Source organism: Buteo buteo, chromosome 6 (assembly GCF_964188355.1).
Source record: "Buteo buteo chromosome 6, bButBut1.hap1.1, whole genome shotgun sequence".
Taxonomy (NCBI): domain Eukaryota; kingdom Metazoa; phylum Chordata; class Aves; order Accipitriformes; family Accipitridae; genus Buteo; species Buteo buteo.
In genome coordinates, this window is record NC_134176.1 from 30,506,364 (window position 1) to 30,527,124 (window position 20,761).

The 20,761-nt window shown below is 35.3% G+C and overlaps 1 protein-coding gene across 1 annotated transcript in view; it reads right to left on the reverse strand.

Moving 5' to 3' along the window:
- Window positions 1-2,977: 2,977 nt before the first annotated feature.
- ARHGAP5 (Rho GTPase activating protein 5) overlaps window positions 2,978-20,761 on the reverse strand; it is a 52,823-nt gene continuing 35,039 nt past the window's right edge. Inside the window, exons 5-8 of the mRNA XM_075030309.1 lie at window positions 16,214-16,291; window positions 14,673-14,804; window positions 12,840-12,945; window positions 2,978-6,824 (exon numbers count right to left, since the gene is read on the reverse strand). Coding sequence (XP_074886410.1) covers window positions 6,494-6,824; window positions 12,840-12,945; window positions 14,673-14,804; window positions 16,214-16,291 — 647 coding nt within the window. The 3' untranslated portion in view covers window positions 2,978-6,493. The remainder of the gene's footprint in view (window positions 6,825-12,839; window positions 12,946-14,672; window positions 14,805-16,213; window positions 16,292-20,761) is intronic.

A 20,761-nucleotide genomic window follows, 5' to 3' on the forward strand; every position in this document is an offset into this window, starting at 1 on the left:
TGCAAGAACAACACTGGCCCTTGAAGTTGGAAAGAAGGGTATAGGGAAGAGCTTTCCCATCTCCTCCTCCATTTACACTATCAGTGGAAGGCTTGAAAGCTCCCTACACACAAACCTCTAGCACAGAAATGAAGCCCAGTTGAGACGAGCATCTCCACCTCACTGATGTACTGAGAACTCGTAATATTTATCCCTCACCATTTTTAAGTGGTCTCCTAGCTGCTCTTTCCAGCACTCTTTCATTAAAACCAGGTTAAGATACGAAAGAGGATCACCCCAGTATCTATCTCCTAGCGACGAGAATCTCCAGACATGGACAAGTGCCACATTGCCCTAGGCCCTGCATACCCAAAAGAGCAAATGAGTGCACACAGACAAGTGCAGACAAAAGGGGACAAAAGAGTATTGACAGACTTTTATAAACTTTATGTGGGACCCAGTATGTTTTACAGGAGACAAGTATTATGATCATGTTATAAATAGTTTTGACTTTAAGGCTAATTAAATAAGAAAAGAAATACTAAGAGAAGAAAGAATAAAGAAAGCAGTCATCTGTGAAGAGATAAAAAAACTTTTCAACTCAAATACAGTTAAATAAAGGACATAAAATCAGGCTTATTTGTGTGACCACAGAGGATAACAAAATTAAACCGTTAGAGCTAGACAACTCACAGATAGGATATCAAAATGAGATACATATGTTTACATTCAGTTTTCAAAACCTGACACCTGAATTGTTAGCAATATTTACCTGTAGCAGGCTGGCCACCTGTTACTACGTCAGAACCACTGTATCAACATCCATTTCTTTACTAAGTTAAAAAAAAGTATGTTTCTATACATACATATTTCAATAATGAACTACGGACATTTCATTCTCCATATTTTTTTTTGCTACATTCTATGTTTAATAATTTCACCTAAGTCTTTTAAGAGGCAGCTGTTCAAAGTACATGATTTTTGAGGTAGGTTTCTTGATCTCTTCTTCATTCCCAACTTGCACAGGGTCATATGACCAAGTAAGGGCAGTCACTGCAGAAACTCAGGTTGCACTGCCAAGTACTGAGGGTGGAACCTTCAAGGGGAGACCACACCACCTGTAATTTAATAGCGCAACTTGGTTTTTTCCAGATGCTTCACCAATTCATCACACTCAGTGTCAGTTAACCAAAGAACTTCAACTCATAACTTACCACACTGTACATTTTCTACTTTTAATTCAGTAAAACCCTGCAAGAGCAATTTAGGAGCCCCTGACAATTCTCATCAGTGGCAAAGCTGACAGAATGGCAGGAAGGGATGAGAACGGCTACTTTGCCTTCCCTTCCCTTCTTTAGTTGTGAAGCAGAAAAATCTGTAAGAACAGATAGATTGTGATACCGTAATTCCAGGGAAAATACAAGCTACAGCTACACTATATAAATCAGTCAGTCACATAAGCAGCCAGAGGTACTCTTCGAGTCAGTGTATCTACCCCTGACGCACTGACATGCAGTCATGGCTAGAAGTACCACCACGAGATTCCCTTCCCATCTTTTCTTAACTCAAACTGCTTGTAAATAGAAGCAACAATGGCCTTTCATTATTATCACACTCTAAGACTGAAAATCCACAATTACTGCACTGCAGGCATTCAGGGAAATTATTTAATTCTCTGTATTTTCTACATTACATGAAATAAAAACAGTAACAGACAAATTATTATTAATGTAATCAGGTATATTAAACCCTATTCTGTAATATAAAAGTGCCAGAATGTTGGCTAGGCATCAATGACACTCAATTCAGCAACAAAAATACCAGGTCTAAACGCACATGCGTTGCATTTTATAAGGAAGATGAGAAACATGTGGGCAACAGCCATAACATGCACCATCTACACACTCGGGAAAGAAATTGTCAATAAGAAAAGGAAGGAAGTGTTCACTTTCACTAGCCATGATGACAGATTAAATTCATCCCTTCCGATTCTATGGAAACTATGAATTAGTTGAAGGACTGACTTTGACACAAGTGAACACTAACGTTACACTTTGGTTCTCTAGGACAGCTATTCACCAGAAACTTGTGGTCTGCTGCAGAGCCTGAACACTGGATTATGCTTCGGATTCAGTAGGGATTTTTTTGATATAGCAATCTAAAAAAACTGAGGTTTGCACACTGAGTATGTTATAGGTAAGTTATATTTAAGATGCTAAATATAGCATCTTATTTGAGATTTAAATGCTCCAGTGTCTAAAAGGGTTAAGATATATAATAAAACCTGAACAGTGTTCAGATTTGAAGGCTGTCAGTAAGTTTTTGCAGTTATTTCTGCATTGGCCATATGACTTAAGATGCTCTGAAGAAACAAACTAAGCATAGGTGTCGCATGCACAAGAATTAAAAGCAGTACTATTATCAAAGTTGGATTTATCCCATATAGTTAGCAGTGTTACAACCAATAACATACAAGTCTGAAAATTTAAAGCTGACCTCAAACCCCACAGTTTTTACTTCAGGTTTAAGGATTCTGTAGGAAAAAAAAATTTAAGAGACCCATTCCTTTAGCATGGTAGAAAACTGAAAAACTGCTTTGCATAATCACAGCCTTTCCTGATGAGCAGCTCAATCAGGTGAAAAATGTAAGAGGTCACATGAGCCACAGAATTTCACATGCACTGCACAGCAAAATAGAACATCTTACACTGTGTCACTTTTGAGGTCTGTTCCCTAGTGTATGCAATATCCATCTTGGGGGGGTGCATTACCTACAGACAAATCTTCACCATTGTCAGAATCCCTTCCAAAATTCAGCAGTTTAAAAGACGCATCCAATGCAAGAAGAAACACCCTCCCCCCCCCCAGAATACCTCACACACTTGGTGCACTCGGTTTAGCAAGATTTACTGCTACATTTCATCTCTGTGTATGTGAAAGATAGGCTGCTTTTGCCTTTAAAAATTTAGTAGGCAACTAAACTGAACATTCTACACAGTAAGCATCTTAGTATTTTATTCGTTGCATCTTTTATACAGAATAAGCTTCACTGATACTTAATTCACTGCAGTATTCTGCTGATGTAGCAACAAAAGATTACATTATAAACAAAGAACAAAATTTTGACTTCAAAATTTTTTTATATACGTCTAATTTTTTCAGTTGACAAACAGCATCACAATTACTGAAAAAAACTGAAATAAGCACGTAAGCTAAGGCCAATTTTTTTAAATCTCCAATTGATAGTTTTTCTATATTTATCATAAATATTGGAAGCTAAACTCCAGCAACTAAAATTAAACATATCTATAATTTCCTAGCAACCAGGATTCAAATAATGGAGAAAACATACAACAAGAAAAAAGTGTATTTTCACTTAAGTTGATGTCTGCAATCTATTTACACTATATATGTTAAAATTCCACAAGATCATGGAGGGTAAGGAATTTTGAAATAACCTGTTAAGCATTACTTAAAATGGCACTTTTGTAACTCAGGCCTGGGATTTTAAAATTGCTAAAACATTGAAAGACAATACACTGCAGTATGTCTATATCAATATTACAGAAAAAAGACAAACTACTCCATAAAGTGTCACCGAGATGCTCAACCAAAAATAATATACATTTGTATCTTTATCAAGATAGATATTACTGTAAAAATGCTCACATTAAAAAATATAGTTATTATTGTTTGGATTTTCATTAAAACTAGAAGGGACTACATGAGCCAAAGTATGAGGAATTTGTATATAATGACATGCTTCCTCATTTTATAGCACTAATAAAAATAATAATAGAGAAAGCTCTATTATAAATCTTTAATAACGATGGTATAATTTCCTAGTATCTTTTAAAAACTTTACTATGTGGGTGTATGTGCATGCAAGCCTGTGCATATGTGGTTGTGTACCCAAACACACAAACACATAAAAAATATCAAAGTGTATATACTACACATACACACATATCCACATTCCTGCATATAACACTTCTATAATGCAAAGAGTATGCAGGGACTTTTCCATGTGACAATCAAGCGCCACATGCCATGCTTTCTTATTATTTCTCTTTTTACGTTTCATCCAGTAAATGTAATAAAACTTTCATATTTGGCCAAATATAAGTGTTAAGATTTTAAAAAATCATGACGTGATTTAGCCATAACAACATACACAAGAAATAAATGATACTGCAAACACTTCTGAACACAAGTTCAACATGAAAGTTTGTCATGAAATGGAATGTAAATTACTCTAAAAATTAGTATTCAAAGATTAGTTAAGTATTATGGTAAACAACTTGGAACTTGTAGAAAGTTTAAAATGTAATTCACATTACAAAGACTGGAGATACTTTATAGTTAGAACTTTTAAATAGGGATATGACTGGCATTTATTTTTAAGCTTACTTCTATTAGAAATAGACTTGTTTCCTGTACAGGTGATGCTTTGTCTATACCATATACAGTAGAAAAATAAATTCTTTAGCAACCTAGAAATAGTTTATAAAACTCTTGAAGTTTCATTTTCTTTGCTAAACATGCCAAGATTAGACTGACAACTATAAATAAAAGCTATATAGACAAAAGGTGAAGTAGAACAAGTTAAGAATACTACAATTTACAGGACAGACTTTATTGTACTATTAATTCCTGTGTGCTTTGCAATAGGAATAGGGTTGACTTTTCTTTTTTGTTTATGTTTTCTTAGAAAAGATAATTACTTGCAAGAATATAACACAAATATCAAGATAATTTATAATATACATGTACTTCAAACAGCAGCCAGGTTTATGGTATCATAGTAATCTAGAATGATAATCCAAGTCATAATTAGAAGTACAATACCTAGGACATAAGTGGGAAAGGCAATTTTTATTTTGGGAAAATGGAGCAAATCAAACTCTTAAAAGCCTTAATTCTCAAAATCATCTATTTACTATAATACATACAAGACGATCTTAAATCTTGCTATAAGTGAAGATTACAACAGTGACCATCATAAAGCTTTTTTTTTTTAAACTACACAAAACATTCTAGCAGCTGAATGAGCCAAAACTGTTTTCTTCTTTGCAGACCTAAAAAGGTATATTTTGAGCATGAAGGAAAAAAAGCTGCTATGAAAAGTCTCACAGGTAGTGTTTATCTATGGTCTCCCCTTTGCTATGATTTGTAACCTTCTAAATTTTTTACCACTAACAAAATATTTAACCAAAAGATTTGTTTAAATTAAGCAGCATTCTTTTACAGCAAAATCGGTACCAAAGTAAAAGTAAAATAAGTGGGGGCAAAAAAAAGAAGATAATTTAAAAATATGGTGGAGAAAAAAAAAAAATCAGTCATTTGAATTTTTAGTACAACATACCACAGGAAAAAAATATGAATACAAGTTTATGTGATTTTATATATACACACTCCAAAGAGGTTAATTGTCAGTACCCAAAGTATTTATTGCTATGTATTAGCAATGCATTTTTGTATATCTTTAAAGGGTCACATAAAAATAGATTTAAAGAATAGATTAATTGAAGTCCTAGATTAAAACATTGTTTGGTTTAGAGAATTTTACTACAACAAAATCCATGTTTATGTATGAAAAGTTATATAACCTTATATGAAAATGTCATGAACTATTTTCTAAACACTACATGTATTCCCAAGTGGGAAAAATTAAAATATCTAAAATATATTAGATTAAGTTTACAAGACCATCAATGATCTTTTAAACATGCAGCTGTTTACAGAATTAACAGTTTTACAAAATGTTTAGTTCAGTAATGGAACAAAGAAATAAGTAGGCAACATCAAAATTTTTGTACAATATTTGAAACTCACTTTTACAACAAGCATGTCCTTGGTATTGTGCTGTAAGAAATAATAAGCAAGTTCACCCACCCTTAACAAACTGTCCACAGGTTTACTTACAAGTAAAGATGGATGGTGAGGGATTGTAAAATTCTCAACAGTGCATTTTGCATTCTTCCATAAACCATCCTAAGCATACCGTCACATAAGTAGCCAGGAGATTACAAAATAAACTATAGCTGGGCTTTAGTTGTTTACACAGAACGCTTGAATGTGAATAAAATTGCCAAAAATAGCATGTTAAATAACAAAAACAGCCATAAAGCAGGCTGTAAGCATTGAATGTTTCATAAATGTAATTTTTAAATCATTAAATTTCTATAGAAAAATTTTATTCACAATATATTGTGACAAACCGTCACAGGAATGATATAGTGATTGCAATAAGGTATCATGCAGCAGCAGCTTTGTACTTTATAGCTATTTTTGCTTTTAAAAATTAAACCTCTCCAGTCATGCTTATCACATAGTTTTTATCTGCAGTGTGTACAAATGAGGAACACAGTACGGGATATAACAAAAAGATGTCCAATCAGCTGGATGGGAATTATTTTTCATAAATATGAAGTACATTATTGTATCCTGAAACATGCATGTCTATAGCTTGTCCTTACTGTCCAGTGCCAGGCTGCCTGCAATCATCTTCTATTTATATAATACCAAGAGCGTCTGCTGGTAATTGTGACTGTATCAGCTGAGGCTGCAGTGGTGGTGGTAACTGCAGAGGTACCATTGGTTCCACCATCTGCACTGCGTTGGAAGGCGGTGGCTGACATGCCACTGGGTTAGGTGCTTCTACAATCTCTCCATTGTAAAAGAAAAATTGACACTGTTGAATGAAGGTCTCTATAACCGACTGGTGGATTTTGGTGGTAGAAAGAAACTCTCTGTTTTCAAAATCAGGTCTCATCAAAGTAGGCCAGAAACAAATCGATAAGTTATCAGCAGTCATAAAGTTGGTTTTATATTGCTGACTAACCCTGAAATGAGAATGACATACACAGAATGAATTAAAACCGGTATGTAATCAACTACAAATATTTTCATAGCGCTCTAACTGTAAGCATTATTATCAAACAATCTCAAGACTTTTGTTACTTTCCTCCAGCTATCCATTAAAACAATCATTCCTGGGGTTTTTTTAAGTGGTTATGCAGAAGAAAACTTAGAAACCATGGCTTTTCCAGATTTGGATAGCTGACAAATATAAATCTGATTAAGTTTTAATCAGGAAAGAAATTCAACATTCCACCAACATTTTGAAGTGACAATCACAAACAAACTCTGAATTTATCAACCAGCTACTGGATTTCATAAAATTAAAATTTCATCCATTAAAACATCTAGAAGAAAAATGACAGAAATGGCTTCTTACTGTAGGACAGTCAGATATTAACTTCTGTGGTACTCAAAGAAAAAGGCATCACATTAGATCACATGTTAAAAATAAACACAAAACCAAAAAATTAAGTGTTGATTAAAGCACATCTCTGCAGGTTTTTTCATATTGGCCATCATGAGAATTTGGCCAAGCTGTAAAGAACATAATCAGTGGAAATTTCACTAATACCAACACACTTTTAATTTTGTTTTATTTTTCAATGTATAACACAAAGGTTTCCAACTGGGTTTCTGTTCCTAGAAGTTTCCTGCTTTTAAGCAGGTGCTGGAGCAGATTTTTCACTTATGATCTAAATTCATTATTACAATACTTTATTAGAAGAAGAAAAAAACAACAAACAAACCAGCAAACCATCCTGTTACCAAATTTATTATCTACAATTAAATGCCTCCCCAGAAAAAATGCACTGCTTTTCATAGTAATAGGCTAGAAAGAGCCAGGATACTTTGTTTTCTAAAAATACTCTGCATTCTAAAGTAACATCACAATTTTATCTAGAAGTGTTGAGAGATACATTAAAAATAATGTGTTAATAAATCTAACAAACACCTAAGATATTCATTCATCTGGGAACATGCAATTCCTATACATACAGTAGAGAGCACAAAGGTAACCAAGCTACAGTTGTCCTGCAGAAATAGATGGAAAATGAAACTTCAGCAACTTGTCAGTTACAATTTTGATGATTAACAAGAGCAGACTGCAAGAATTTCTGACAGCTGGCTGTAGTCCATAAATTCAAAAGCTGTGAAAACCATAGTAAACACCAGAATTGATGCTATAAGAAAATATTTTCACTCATTTACAATGCATATATAGTGGTAACTATAAAGGGTAGACTTCCATTTTAGCATGCGCATTACTTATTCCAAATAGTGTGAGGGTACACAAATATTGCCTCTCGATCTGTTTTGAATAAGTTTGGTCCAAAGGATATTTGTATACTACTTCTGAGTGACAGTAATATTCATAATCTCTTTCCTAAAAGAATTGCATTTTAACTTCATTTAAGGATCAAAGAACCCGAAAATATAAATGTAAGCCTACATTTTGCTTAGCTTTTTTATTAAAGAGTTTAAGTCTTCCCCTCTTCCTTCTCCCTCTCCACCAACTTTCTGGCATCAGACCACAGGGTGTCTGAGATCAGCTAGTGTATCCTACAGAAAATTAGATTTCCACTATTTCCGTTTTCCTTTACAACATGCTGCAGCTGCATAATCATTAGATCCAACAAATGAAGCAGTGGAAACCTATGTCTAGAAGCTAGAAAATAAGAGCATTGCGCCTCTTTCTCAGTTGCAGCTCGCAACTAGATTAAATATGATAAACAATCAACTTTATTCTCTCTTGTGTTTAAACTTTACCTCTGTCCTTTCTAAGGGTAAACAAAAACCTACAAACCTGTATGCCATCTCCTACCAAACTTTCCCAAAATACTGTAGAATCTTCTTGTAAGTGCTTAGCAAATGTCTATTCACCTTCTTTTAGGTTGACTTAAAATGAAAAATGAAGAGGCCGTTTCTCTTGCTCCTGCCACCTTCCTCCACTGCAAACTCTTCAGGAACTTCAGGCTGTAAGCCTGCTCTATGATCAGACTTTAAAAGCTGTACACCTATGTTTTCCCAGACTTCAGAAGCATATAATGCCATATTAGCCCATATGTATAAAGGAAGTCATTATCAAAGAACAAACATAAACCACAAGCAATATAAAAAAAAGCAATGTCAATCCAACACTGTCCTGTTTCAACTCCATCTTTAAAACTCTCTTCTGCTTACAGTTAATCAACCACAATTAGATACCTAGTATGCTCTGAAAGGTGCTTATCACACTACAGAAAAATGCACCTCACTGTTCCCATTTATTATGGTTATTGGTCTCTCGTATTTCAATAGCAAACTCATCTTGATAATACTTGTATTTTTTGTTTCAATAACCAAGTCCTGTGCTTGTGGACACACCAAAATAGTATCAGTCACCAACCACTATTAACTATACAACAATACCACATTTCTTACTCTAATGACATATGATGTAAAAACAAAGCATTTACAACATCAGTTTGTGATGAGAACTCTTCCATCATACAGAAGAGTGTTTTACGTCATTTAACAAAGTATTCATTTGATGAACACTTCCATTTCAATTATATATGAGCAGTAATTTACCACAGATTAATCTCTTAAAAATAGGCTGTAAAGAATTTAGTTACAAGTTCCCTTTAAGATCCTGTATCCACCTATATCTACCTCTCTCTCTCTCCATGCAATTGCTTACATTCAAGCAGTTTTCTTGTTGAATGGAACGCAACTACCTGACACTGCAAATGAGACAAAAAAATCACAGCCTTTCTTAATTAAGAAAAGATTAGTTTGTTACTAGCTACCTGCAATGTAAATCATCATTAAAAGAAAGAGTGGACTGGAGAGCAAAAGCCCGTGTACATCACTTACATTCTCCAGTAAGTTCTGTAGATACATGTGCATTAGAACCTATTCAAGATTTTTTAAAATGATATTTAGCTCTTCTACTTGCAGCAATCCAGGTACTTGACACTGTACATTCAGCTATGCTATGCAAACAGGTGACCAGCTGAAGACTTTTGACAATTCAGAAATTGCCACTCTTCCACAAAAATTTCTATCAGGTCCATTACCAACTATTGAAACATTTCAGGTAACTAACAGCTAGGTCAAGTTTGAGCTGTTTTGTTTTATTTCAGACACACGCAAGCACATCTTACAATTCTGTAATATGTAAATGCATGGAATGATTTTATCAGTTGATATGATTTGATCTATTTTAGGCCTAAATTTGTATTTAGCAAGATTGCAATGGAAAAATTGATCCAGTTCCCTGCAAAGGAAAATGGATAACTTTACAAAGCATTAGCAAGTTGTATACATGACAGAGAAGTGTAAAAGTAGATGCCTAAAATTTTAAAGTTTCTCATACATTCAGTGGAAAGACTCCTTCCAAACTGCAATAGAGAGCACCTACATTCTGTTGACTAAACAAGCAAGTTAAAAGGTCTCATTTCTGCCCCCACATTACATGCCCAGTTAGATTGTTACAAATACCTGCAAAACCAGAAACACACACACTAGTCCAGAACAATTTAACAACTTAAATGTCACGAAAAGCTTGGCGTATATACACAAAATTGTCTGACTGAAAAGCACTATTGCAGAGAAGGACCTGAAAGTCCTGGTGGACAACAAATTGAACATGAGCCAGCAGTGTGCCCCTGTGGCAAAGAAGGCCAACAGCATCCTAGGTTGCATTAGGAGTGCTGCCAGCAGGTCTAGGGAGGTGATCCTTCCCCTCTATTCAGCACTGCAAAGGCCACATCTGGAGTACGAGGTCCAGCTCTGGGCTCTCCAGCACAACAGACACATGGACATACGGGAGCAAGCCCAGTGAAAGGACACAAAGATCATCAAGAGACTGAAGATCTCTCAAATGAGTGATGTCTAGTGACAGGACAAAAAGCAACAGGCACAAACACAGGAAATTCTAGCTGAGCATAAGAAAAGACTTTTTACTGTGAGTGTGACTGAGCCCTACTAGCACACGTTGCCCAGAGAGATTGTGGAGTCTCCCTCCTTGGAGATACTGAAAACCCAACTGGACACTGTCCTGGGCAATCTGTTCTAGTTGCCAAAGCAACGGGGGTTGAACTAAATCTCCAAAGGTCCCTTACAACCTCAACAGTTCTGTCGTTCTGTCTAAAAATGCAGAAAAAAATATCACAAGCTAAACTTTAAGTGACAGATTGCTGGATAACAAAGTTTTTTGTTTAAAAAAAAAGTTATTTTAGCTTTGGCAATGTTTATTCTTTTATTTAATAATGTAGTTAATCTCATTCAGTGGATTTCAGAGAATAATCCCATTTTAGCTGAAAAAGAAACATGAGTAAGCTGGTCTTGTTTTTATGACTGAATATTGTACACTTGTGCACATAAAGGGTCAGATTATGAGGTAGTATACATCTACTAATATCAGATTATTTTAGTAATTAGATAAATAATTTTTATGAGAAAACCATTAAATTTCCAAGCAAGAGGCAAGATTTAGGAAGCAAGTGTAACCAATTTACTATTACTTATAGCTTTGTTCTATATTTTATTTAATCAGCAGGGGTATTGCTACATTTTAGATTCTGATTAAAGCTAGCCCTGCTTTAAGGGGCGGGGGGAGGGATGGGCAGGGTGGGTTTAGGCCAAATAACTTTCAGGTCCCTTAAAACCTATATTAGTCTACAATTTTAACAGCTACTTGGGGCGGGGTGGGGAGGACATGACAAAAAAAAAAAAAACACAAAACACCAAAATAAAAAAACAGAAAAGACAGAAAAAAGGGGGGAAAAGAGAGGAGGGGAAAAGAGAGGAGGGGAAAAGAGAGGAGGGGAAAAGAGAGGAGGGGAAAAGAGAGGAGGGGAAAAGAGAGGAGGGGAAAAGAGAGGAGGGGAAAAGAGAGGAGGGGAAAAGAGAGGAGGGGAAAAGAGAGGAGGGGAAAAGAGAGGAGGGGAAAAGAGAGGAGGGGAAAAGAGAGGAGGGGAAAAGAGAGGAGGGGAAAAGAGAGGAGGGGAAAAGAGAGGAGGGGAAAAGAGAGGAGGGGAAAAGAGAGGAGGGGAAAAGAGAGGAGGGGAAAAGAGAGGAGGGGAAAAGAGAGGAGGGGAAAAGAGAGGAGGGGAAAAGAGAGGAGGGGAAAAGAGAGGAGGGGAAAAGAGAGGAGGGGAAAAGAGAGGAGGGGAAAAGAGAGGAGGGGAAAAGAGAGGAGGGGAAAAGAGAGGAGGGGAAAAGAGAGGAGGGGAAAAGAGAGGAGGGGAAAAGAGAGGAGGGGAAAAGAGAGGAGGGGAAAAGAGAGGAGGGGAAAAGAGAGGAGGGGAAAAGAGAGGAGGGGAAAAGAGAGGAGGGGAAAAGAGAGGAGGGGAAAAGAGAGGAGGGGAAAAGAGAGGGGAGAGGAGGGGAAAAGAGAGGGGAGAGGAGGGGAAAAGAGAGGGGAGAGGAGGGGAAAAGAGAGGGGAGAGGAGGGGAAAAGAGAGGGGAGAGGAGGGGAAAAGAGAGGGGAGAGGAGGGGAAAAGAGAGGGGAGAGGAGGGGAAAAGAGAGGGGAGAGGAGGGGAAAAGAGAGGGGAGAGGAGGGGAAAAGAGAGGGGAGAGGAGGGGAAAAGAGAGGGGAGAGGAGGGGAAAAGAGAGGGGAGAGGAGGGGAAAAGAGAGGGGAGAGGAGGGGAAAAGAGAGGGGAGAGGAGGGGAAAAGAGAGGGGAGAGGAGGGAAAAGAAGAAAAGAAAAAAGATCTGTTAACTGCACTGCATAGTTATTCTTTCAAGCTTTTTTGTTGTGTTCACCAATCATTCTTATAACTTCATAGTAGTGATGATACCAGATAGTCATACATCAATAACATTTGAGAACAGAATATACAAAGCTTTTCTAATTAACCTCTTAGTTTCATTTTCCACATTTCTATTAACACACGAGCAATGCAGCATGAAATTTTCAATTCTAGCAGTCAATTCATTGTTACTAACACAATCTTTTTTGCAATTGTTACAAATTAAACAAAATTTTAGTAGAAAAATACTAAACCTGTTTAGATGAGTTATTACATATTTGAAGACATCATAGTTCACTGGGTGGAATTTCTTCACAATTTCTTTTAACTCATGTAGCCGTTCTGTCTTATCCGTGATTTCTATAGAAATAAGTGACATACTGAATAAAGCGTTGCTAAGTCTTTTTCCTAGCATAATGGTACAGATAAGATACCCACAGAGAAATATTAAGTGAGAAAATATTTGATAAAATTCCTATCTGCATATATTATTGCATAGAATAACTTTTTTATTATAGAGGTAACTATTTAAACACAAAAATATTTTTCTGTATTTAAGCAGAATTGTTTATCTGTGTTTAACAGCAAAGAATCACTTGATTAGCTCATTGTTGGCTTGTAGAATGAGAACTAACAATGTGACAGGGTCATTTCTTGCTAGATTTTCCTCTGCTTGCAAAATATTATGACTTAGGTATATCTGTAAGATTTATTTGGACTGAAGTTTCAAAAAGATTTGGGCAAAGGAAGACATGCACATGAACTTAGAATATCTTAAGCTTATCAGTTACTCAAATAATAAAAAAATTATGAGTGGGCCTGGTGCAGCTATTTTAAATATACTGTTTAAAGAACAGGGATTTTCACAGGCCCAAGGGACATTACTTATGCTTCAAAGAGGAAATAAGCAACAGGTAAGAAATGACTAAGGAATAACATAACTTTTTTAAAAAAAAACCAAAACAATTAATGCTGCTGCTAAAACATTTATGGAAAATACCACTAAAGTATTGTAGAACCATACATTCTGCAGAATATACTTCTATTCCATGATGATTCGTATCATGAAAAGGAATACAAGCTCACCTCTATTACTTGACTGCATGGCTAAAAAGAAATTTGATTTACCCTATTACCATAGAAATAATGTTAAAAATGCTCCAATATATCCCAAAGAGAAATTTAAAGCCATATTAATGGTACTTTAAAACAGTAAGTCCACTTATATTCTAAGCTACTGCATGTTTTGACTGAAATTTAACTGATATACTTTTAAGAAAAAATAAAACCTAACTAATTACATTAAACAAGGAATTTGCCTGAGAAGTACAGCAGAAATACCACAAATAGGTATCTACAGATATCGTCCAAAAATACAAAATTTCTAATGGACTATATATGAATCAAGTCCAGGCCCAAGCCTTGGGTTTACACTAGTATTTTCATGTTTTGAACAAAAAAGTGTTAAGAATACTGTATGTCACAGTTGTATCCTGCAAAATTGCATATCAGTCTTTTTTTGAAACAGCTTGCTGCCAATACAAGAGAGATACTCTTTAAAAGAAGGGAAGAATTTAGTCATTTCACTTTGAAGTGTCTGTAAAACATTTGTAAGGCAAACAAAATTAAGCATTTCATCTTATAAGGAGTTCAAAAAGAACTTGAAAAAAATCTAAAAGAGAATTACCATAATATTCCATAGATGTGTCTGATTTCTAAAGCCTACTCTGAATGTAAGACCTTATGAATTCAAGGGGTTTTCACCCCCCTGTTAACAACCGCAATACATTTCCAAGAGTTTTCATCATATGCAGCACTAATACAGAATGGAAAAAAAAAAGTAGATTTCTCCAATTAAATTTTCTAGGAAAAGGAGAAATAATAAGACACAATTTATTTAGAAAAAAAAAGCATTAAGTTAATTTCATCATATAGTTAATTTTAAAGAATATTAAAAAATGTACGTCTACGTAATTTAAAAAGTATTTCAGTGCAGCTAGTCCTTTCAACTTAGAATGAAGTAAAAATCGCAATAAGGGCAATCAATATAACATAATTGGATCAAGACAAGATTGTTTATTACTTACTTGATGTTTCTAACAACTCTTGATGCAAAGAGTAAGGAATTAATGGATCTGGCAGATCCGCAAAGAAAGCTTTAAGAGCTCCAGCCACTGCATTTACTGTTACTCCCATAGACTCTAGACTGATATTATGATCTGTAAAACAAAATTAAACAGCAGTGTAAGTAAAACCTACAGTTATCATTCCTCATAGTATTTTAAGAAAACAAGAATTTATTCAAAACACTGAAAATGAAAAAGCTGCTAAACATTTGTTAAAAAAGCACAGAAAGGTGAACCTATGGATAATCTGCCATCACTTTGACCCACATGAAATCAAATAAAAGAAAATATGACAGTATAAGAAAACAGTACAAGATCAGAAAAATAAAGTTGTCTAATTCTCCATGCAGACTTAAATGCTTTTCTATTTGCCATTGACTGGCTTCTGATTAATCAGTTTTGTCCAATACTAAATTTTAAATTCTATTTCCCAAAATTTTGTTAAAAACTGGTACAGGGCACATCAATTTGCAGAATTCATGTGACCACATGAAGCCTTTTAAAAAAGGACAACAAAACATACCAGTGACCGTACATGGCCATATAATCTACTGCTAGATTCCCAAATAACAGAAGCTTTATAACTAGAGAATTTTTTTTATTGAAATTTATAATAATAAAGCCATGCTATATAATTTTTAAACCAAGGCTAGAAGCGGAAGCACCGTAAGCTGCAGAACTTAAAGTACTTAAAAACTGAAATTTTGAAAATGCTAAGTTTACTTTTCAAAAGTCCACTCCACCTGAAACTCTGGAACATCCTTTAATAAGGTTACTGAAGAAAATCTAGCATTATATTGAGATTATCTGAAACAGCATAGTGAGGCATAAAAACCTAGTACATTTATTTTCCTTATCATCGAGGAGGAATTTTACTATTTTTCATAGGCTCAACTTCATGATTAATATCCAAGAACTTTTAATAAGTGTTTTCATTTTGAAGTATCAACTGAGATCATAAATTATGTGAGAAAACAGAAGGAAAAAAAATAATGCTGACCCTCTCTTTTAAGGCATCAAAGTGAACAGCATAATCTACTAATCATATTCCACTATATTCTAGCATGAGAAAGGATGTGTTAAGAAATTTATTATCAAGATTTAATTGTTAATCCGTATCATCCAAGAAAGCTTTCAATAAAATAAGTATCATGAAGTACTACTTTTGGGGGGATAAGAGGGGGAAGTGAATGCCTTAATGCCTGGGACTGATGAACTATTAACACAAGGAGCAGCTAGGACTGCATTTAAACACTAGAATATCTCCTAGAAAATACTTTAACAGCACTTAAAGACAGCTGCAACAAGATTCTATCCAATCTTTGGTTTATACACAGCTTCACTGGTAATAACCTGGACTATACCAATACAACCTACCAGAGCTTTAAGTGGTCTGTGCTATGGAAGCCAGTTTGAAAGTGCAACCCTTTTATATTGCAATATGATAATCCATGGAGAATTCAAGTTCTGGTTTGGCTTTAAATAACAAAATCTGTCATTACCTTGATCAAACTGCTTCTGAATGTTGTCTTGATCTGTTTTATTCCCACTAACACGGTACAGGCCTTCAGTACATAATCCTTACAAGGGGAGGAGAAAAAAAATATTCAAAACCAAGTTTATATACTATAGAGCAAAACAGAGCCAGTCATAATTACTAATTCAGAAACCAAAAGTAGGAATACCAACCTTAAGTGCCTAAAAAGTAACATGTTAACCATTACAGTTATATAGGACTACCAAAACACAAAATACCAGTTGTATATTGAGTCCACTATTCCATTTAAGATGAATCAGAGGAAATCACATTGTAGGATAACAAGAACCTGACTGCAGGCATTCATGGAATAATTTACCCAAAACGATTCTATTCCTGATCTCTACTAACCTGTTGTTATTTGCATCTTTTTTTTAATCATCAAAAATCTTAATTCTGGGGTTTGGTACCCACAGAATTTATGTTTTTAAAAACTGTCTTCACAATTTGGGCTTAACAACTTACTATGGCAAGCAACAACACACTAATAAAATACTCTGCAGAAAAATCAAACATTTGTAATTGATTCCTGATTTTTTAATTTCATGGTGTGGCACACTCCTGTATGAGACAAGGACTTAATCTTCTAACATACCTTCCCTTTTACCATTCATATTTTATAAAATTTGCATCCATTTCTCCTCACTTCTTCTATAAGGTAAATTATCACATCATTTACAAGTCTTTCTTTAAGGGGCGGGGAAAGAAGAGAAGAAGAAGGGTGTGAGGAAGAGGAATTTCTCCAGGCTTCTCATTATTACTTTGTTTTATTACGTGTTATGGAGTCGTCAAAATTACGGCAGCCATTCTAGGTTAACAGCATTAAAAAAATACACCTTTATTATGCAGACACACATATATAGACATACTTGCTCACTCCACTCCAGTATGCTTCCTATCACATTGCTATCTTTTTTTGCCCACAGCTACTCACTGAATGAAAGCGTCCATACTACTAATCACACCATTACCCAAGATCTTTTTCTTTGTTAATTTAGAACACATTAAGGAATACAAGCAGTTTACAGTTCCATAATTCTCCAAGTTACCTTTATGGGTGCAAAATTATCTATATGCTAGATCTCTGTAACAGTACATGGTTCTATTTAAAAATTCACAAGTTTTAGAGCTTTATGAAATCTTTTGGCTTTTTACCATCACAGCCTAGTAATTGAATGCATTTTAGATTATCAGATCAATACATAACTCCTCTGTGACACCTCAATCACTGAGTGTGCCTTTTAAGTTACCAAGAAACACTAGGAATTCTGTTACAATTCTCAAAGTACAGAAAGCACTTAACTGCTTCATACTGCTGGGAAATTTATACCAATTAATTTGATATCAACTCTTCTAACTCAATTCTTTCTCCTTAATGACTTGACAATTCACCTGTATCTTTACTGGCTGCATCAAGGCTATTTTAGTAAGCTTTTCTTCAATAAACTTCTATATGTACCATTTAGCTTTCCAAATCCATAGCCAAGAGTTTTCTCTTGTAAATATACACCTAAACAGTCCTTTCAAAAAAACTGAGCCTCATTCACTGACATCCTCGAAAAGCACCAGAAGGTATAATTTGGTGGCACAGGGCAAAAAGTGGTTTCAATGATTCAATGGTTTCCACAGCTGGAAGGGGTTTCAATCATGTCTTCAAAAGAATGCCCCAAATGTGCTACAACACTAGCACAGACAGAAACACTTTGCATTCCTCTTCCAGAAGTTGTAAATAAAGAAATAATCACTGGTAGATAAGAACAAGCCAGGGCGGAGATTCTCTTTGTTTAGCATGGGAGAATTCTCAGTTGGAGACCCTACAGCCCCAGGGTATTCTGTGTTTTATCCAACTACTATTCAATTTCTTTCTGCACAAAAGGAATTGAATGTGCTGCAATAGCATTTTCTGAGAAGTCTGATCCAGTCACTGTTTAGTAGGAGTGTGTAAACCTTGAATACTTGAACTGGGCTGCTCGGGAGACAGAGATGCTCTATTGCAGTATCTGGGCTTTCCACCCACCCCCCATTTCATCATGTCAATTTTTTCCTACTTCAGACCAGTACAGCTCTGAGAAACATAGAAAGACGACTTACAGTACTTCAGAAAATTTTCAGGTTAAACAAGGAGATGCCTACTGAATTTAGGCATCTTCCAAAAATAGCCAAGTGCTCCAATTCTGGATTAAGCTAACTATATTTGTCTTTTAAATTCCTCAAGCAAAAATAATTTTTCTTGCTTGTATATTCTAGAAAGTAACACTGCATGAAGCAGTTGGTCAACTGTCATTATACTGTTTCTCAAAGGCACCCAAGGAGACAAGTTTAATCTGTCTGTGTGCATACACAGAGCTAGAAGTCTGAAAGTATAATTTTTAAGTAATGCTTCAATTCTCTGCTGTTTTTTATTATCCAACCTGGTCTCTGAAGATCTTTGATGTAACACGCATTGCATCAAGTATAAGACACTCTAGTTCACTAGTTCTAGCTTTTAAACGTCTTGCGTATCTATAACATATATCCAGAGAGAGAGAGAGAGAGAGAGAGAGAGAGAACACAACATTTATTTTTTCTTGATGGCTTTTTAAAAATTCACAGTTCCTTCACCTGCAAGCCTGTTGATTTTTTCAGAATTCTTATCTATGTTCTTATCGTGCTTCCCTTCTGGTCCAGCTGTAATTTTCAAGATATCCTTACTGGACACAATGGCTGTTTTAATATTATGTATCAGAATCATCTGATTTATTTGCTTCTCTGTACTGCTAGTTTTACTACACCTTTAGGTTTAAAGAATTAGATCCTCCTTATTTCACATCACAATAGCCTATATTTACCTCAAGACAGAGCTCATCTCCTTTGTCTAGACTATTCCTTTCTCAAAGTACCTCCTAGTGCCTAATAAATTATCTTCTTGCGCCTTCTTTTGTACTGCTGGTTGTGATCAGGGTTCCATCCCATCTAACTGGAACTTCATATGGGGTTCAAAGCTTTTCAAAGAAAATGAGCAAGGTGGATCTGCACCTATATGCATACTTAGTTTGTAGGACACTTCCATTCTTAGGCACCAATATATTTCACACCTCTTGGTTCCACCATAGGACATACTAACTTCAGCACAAGGGCAGACCAAAGTCTACCTGGTACAATATCCAGTTTCCACAGCAGTTAAGTAGTATATGCTTGAGGAGAGAGGTAGGAAGAGCAGGAGGAAAAAAACAAAAACAAAACCCAGCAATTTTTCTGTGGTATATCCTCCCAGCTTCCTGCAGATAGTAGCTTACATAGGCTTTTGCATACGGTGTTGTAATAGCCACTTGGGGATTTATCCCCCACTAATTCATCCAAACCCCTTTAAGTCATTTACTTGTGGTCTTTACAACAACCCAGAGCAAATACAGTTTTGCAATTCAGGAATGTACATCACGAAAGCACACTGGGTTTATTCTCAGTACCTGAAGTTTTCACAAAATCTTTTTTTCTATTTATTAACATGAAGCAGTAACTTCTCTACTCTTTCCCAGCACCATTTTTTAAAATTTGTATCATTTCCCTTCCTCAGAAATTTTCTAAGCTTATCAATTCAGTCCCTCTTTATCCAAGAGTTACTATTATTGTCATATGCAGTATCTTTTCCAACTTTTCTATTCTAAGACAGACTGACCCATATTGTAACCAGTATTCAAACTGCACGCATTACCATGGAATCATGTAATAGCATGATTTTTTCCCCATATCACTCACTCTCATAATTCTTTTAATTCTTTTTTGCTTGCTGGATAGCAAGTACTGAGACTTGAAGATTTCAGACAGCTGTCTATGATGATTTTAAAGCCTTTCCTTGAGTATCAACAGCTATACTAATATTTATCCTGCTGAAAAATTACACAGTACCTGCCAACTTGACATCCGCAGCCAGGTTCCACTATCACTGTTCTGTCTGCATTTCTGAATACATGCCACCTAGTCACAGCAAGTCTATCTCTCCCGTTTAATTCCTTCCCCTACAGTGACCAACCAAACTTTTCAGGAATCATTCTCCACTACAATATGTGAAACTATCATACTCCCACTTACCTTTGTAAATTTTGTGATCTGTATCATTCTGTAATTTTATTCCACATAGTGACCTGGTGTACCTCTTCTCAACCCCTATGCCATCTAGACTACAAAAGACTAAAGGAACTACCAGCTTACTGATCCAGAATGGTAATTTCTACGTACACCTAGAATGTATGTAATTACAGAGCAAAGAATCCATACTCTTTTCAAGTAAGAGTCTAGCACTAAGTTTACCTACATAAAATACATTTAAAATTCTACATTTAGTGTGCTCTTATCTGTGCATATCAACACTGGCATTTAAAGATCCATGACATGCAACTCACACACTGGAAACCAGAACCAAAAATAAGTGTCTTACTGTTTCTTGTAATAAAATAATTTATAGAATATTGAAATGTTCAGTAAAAAGTAAGCAGTCTAAGAAAATAAGCAGTACTTTTAGAAAGACTCGAAAAAT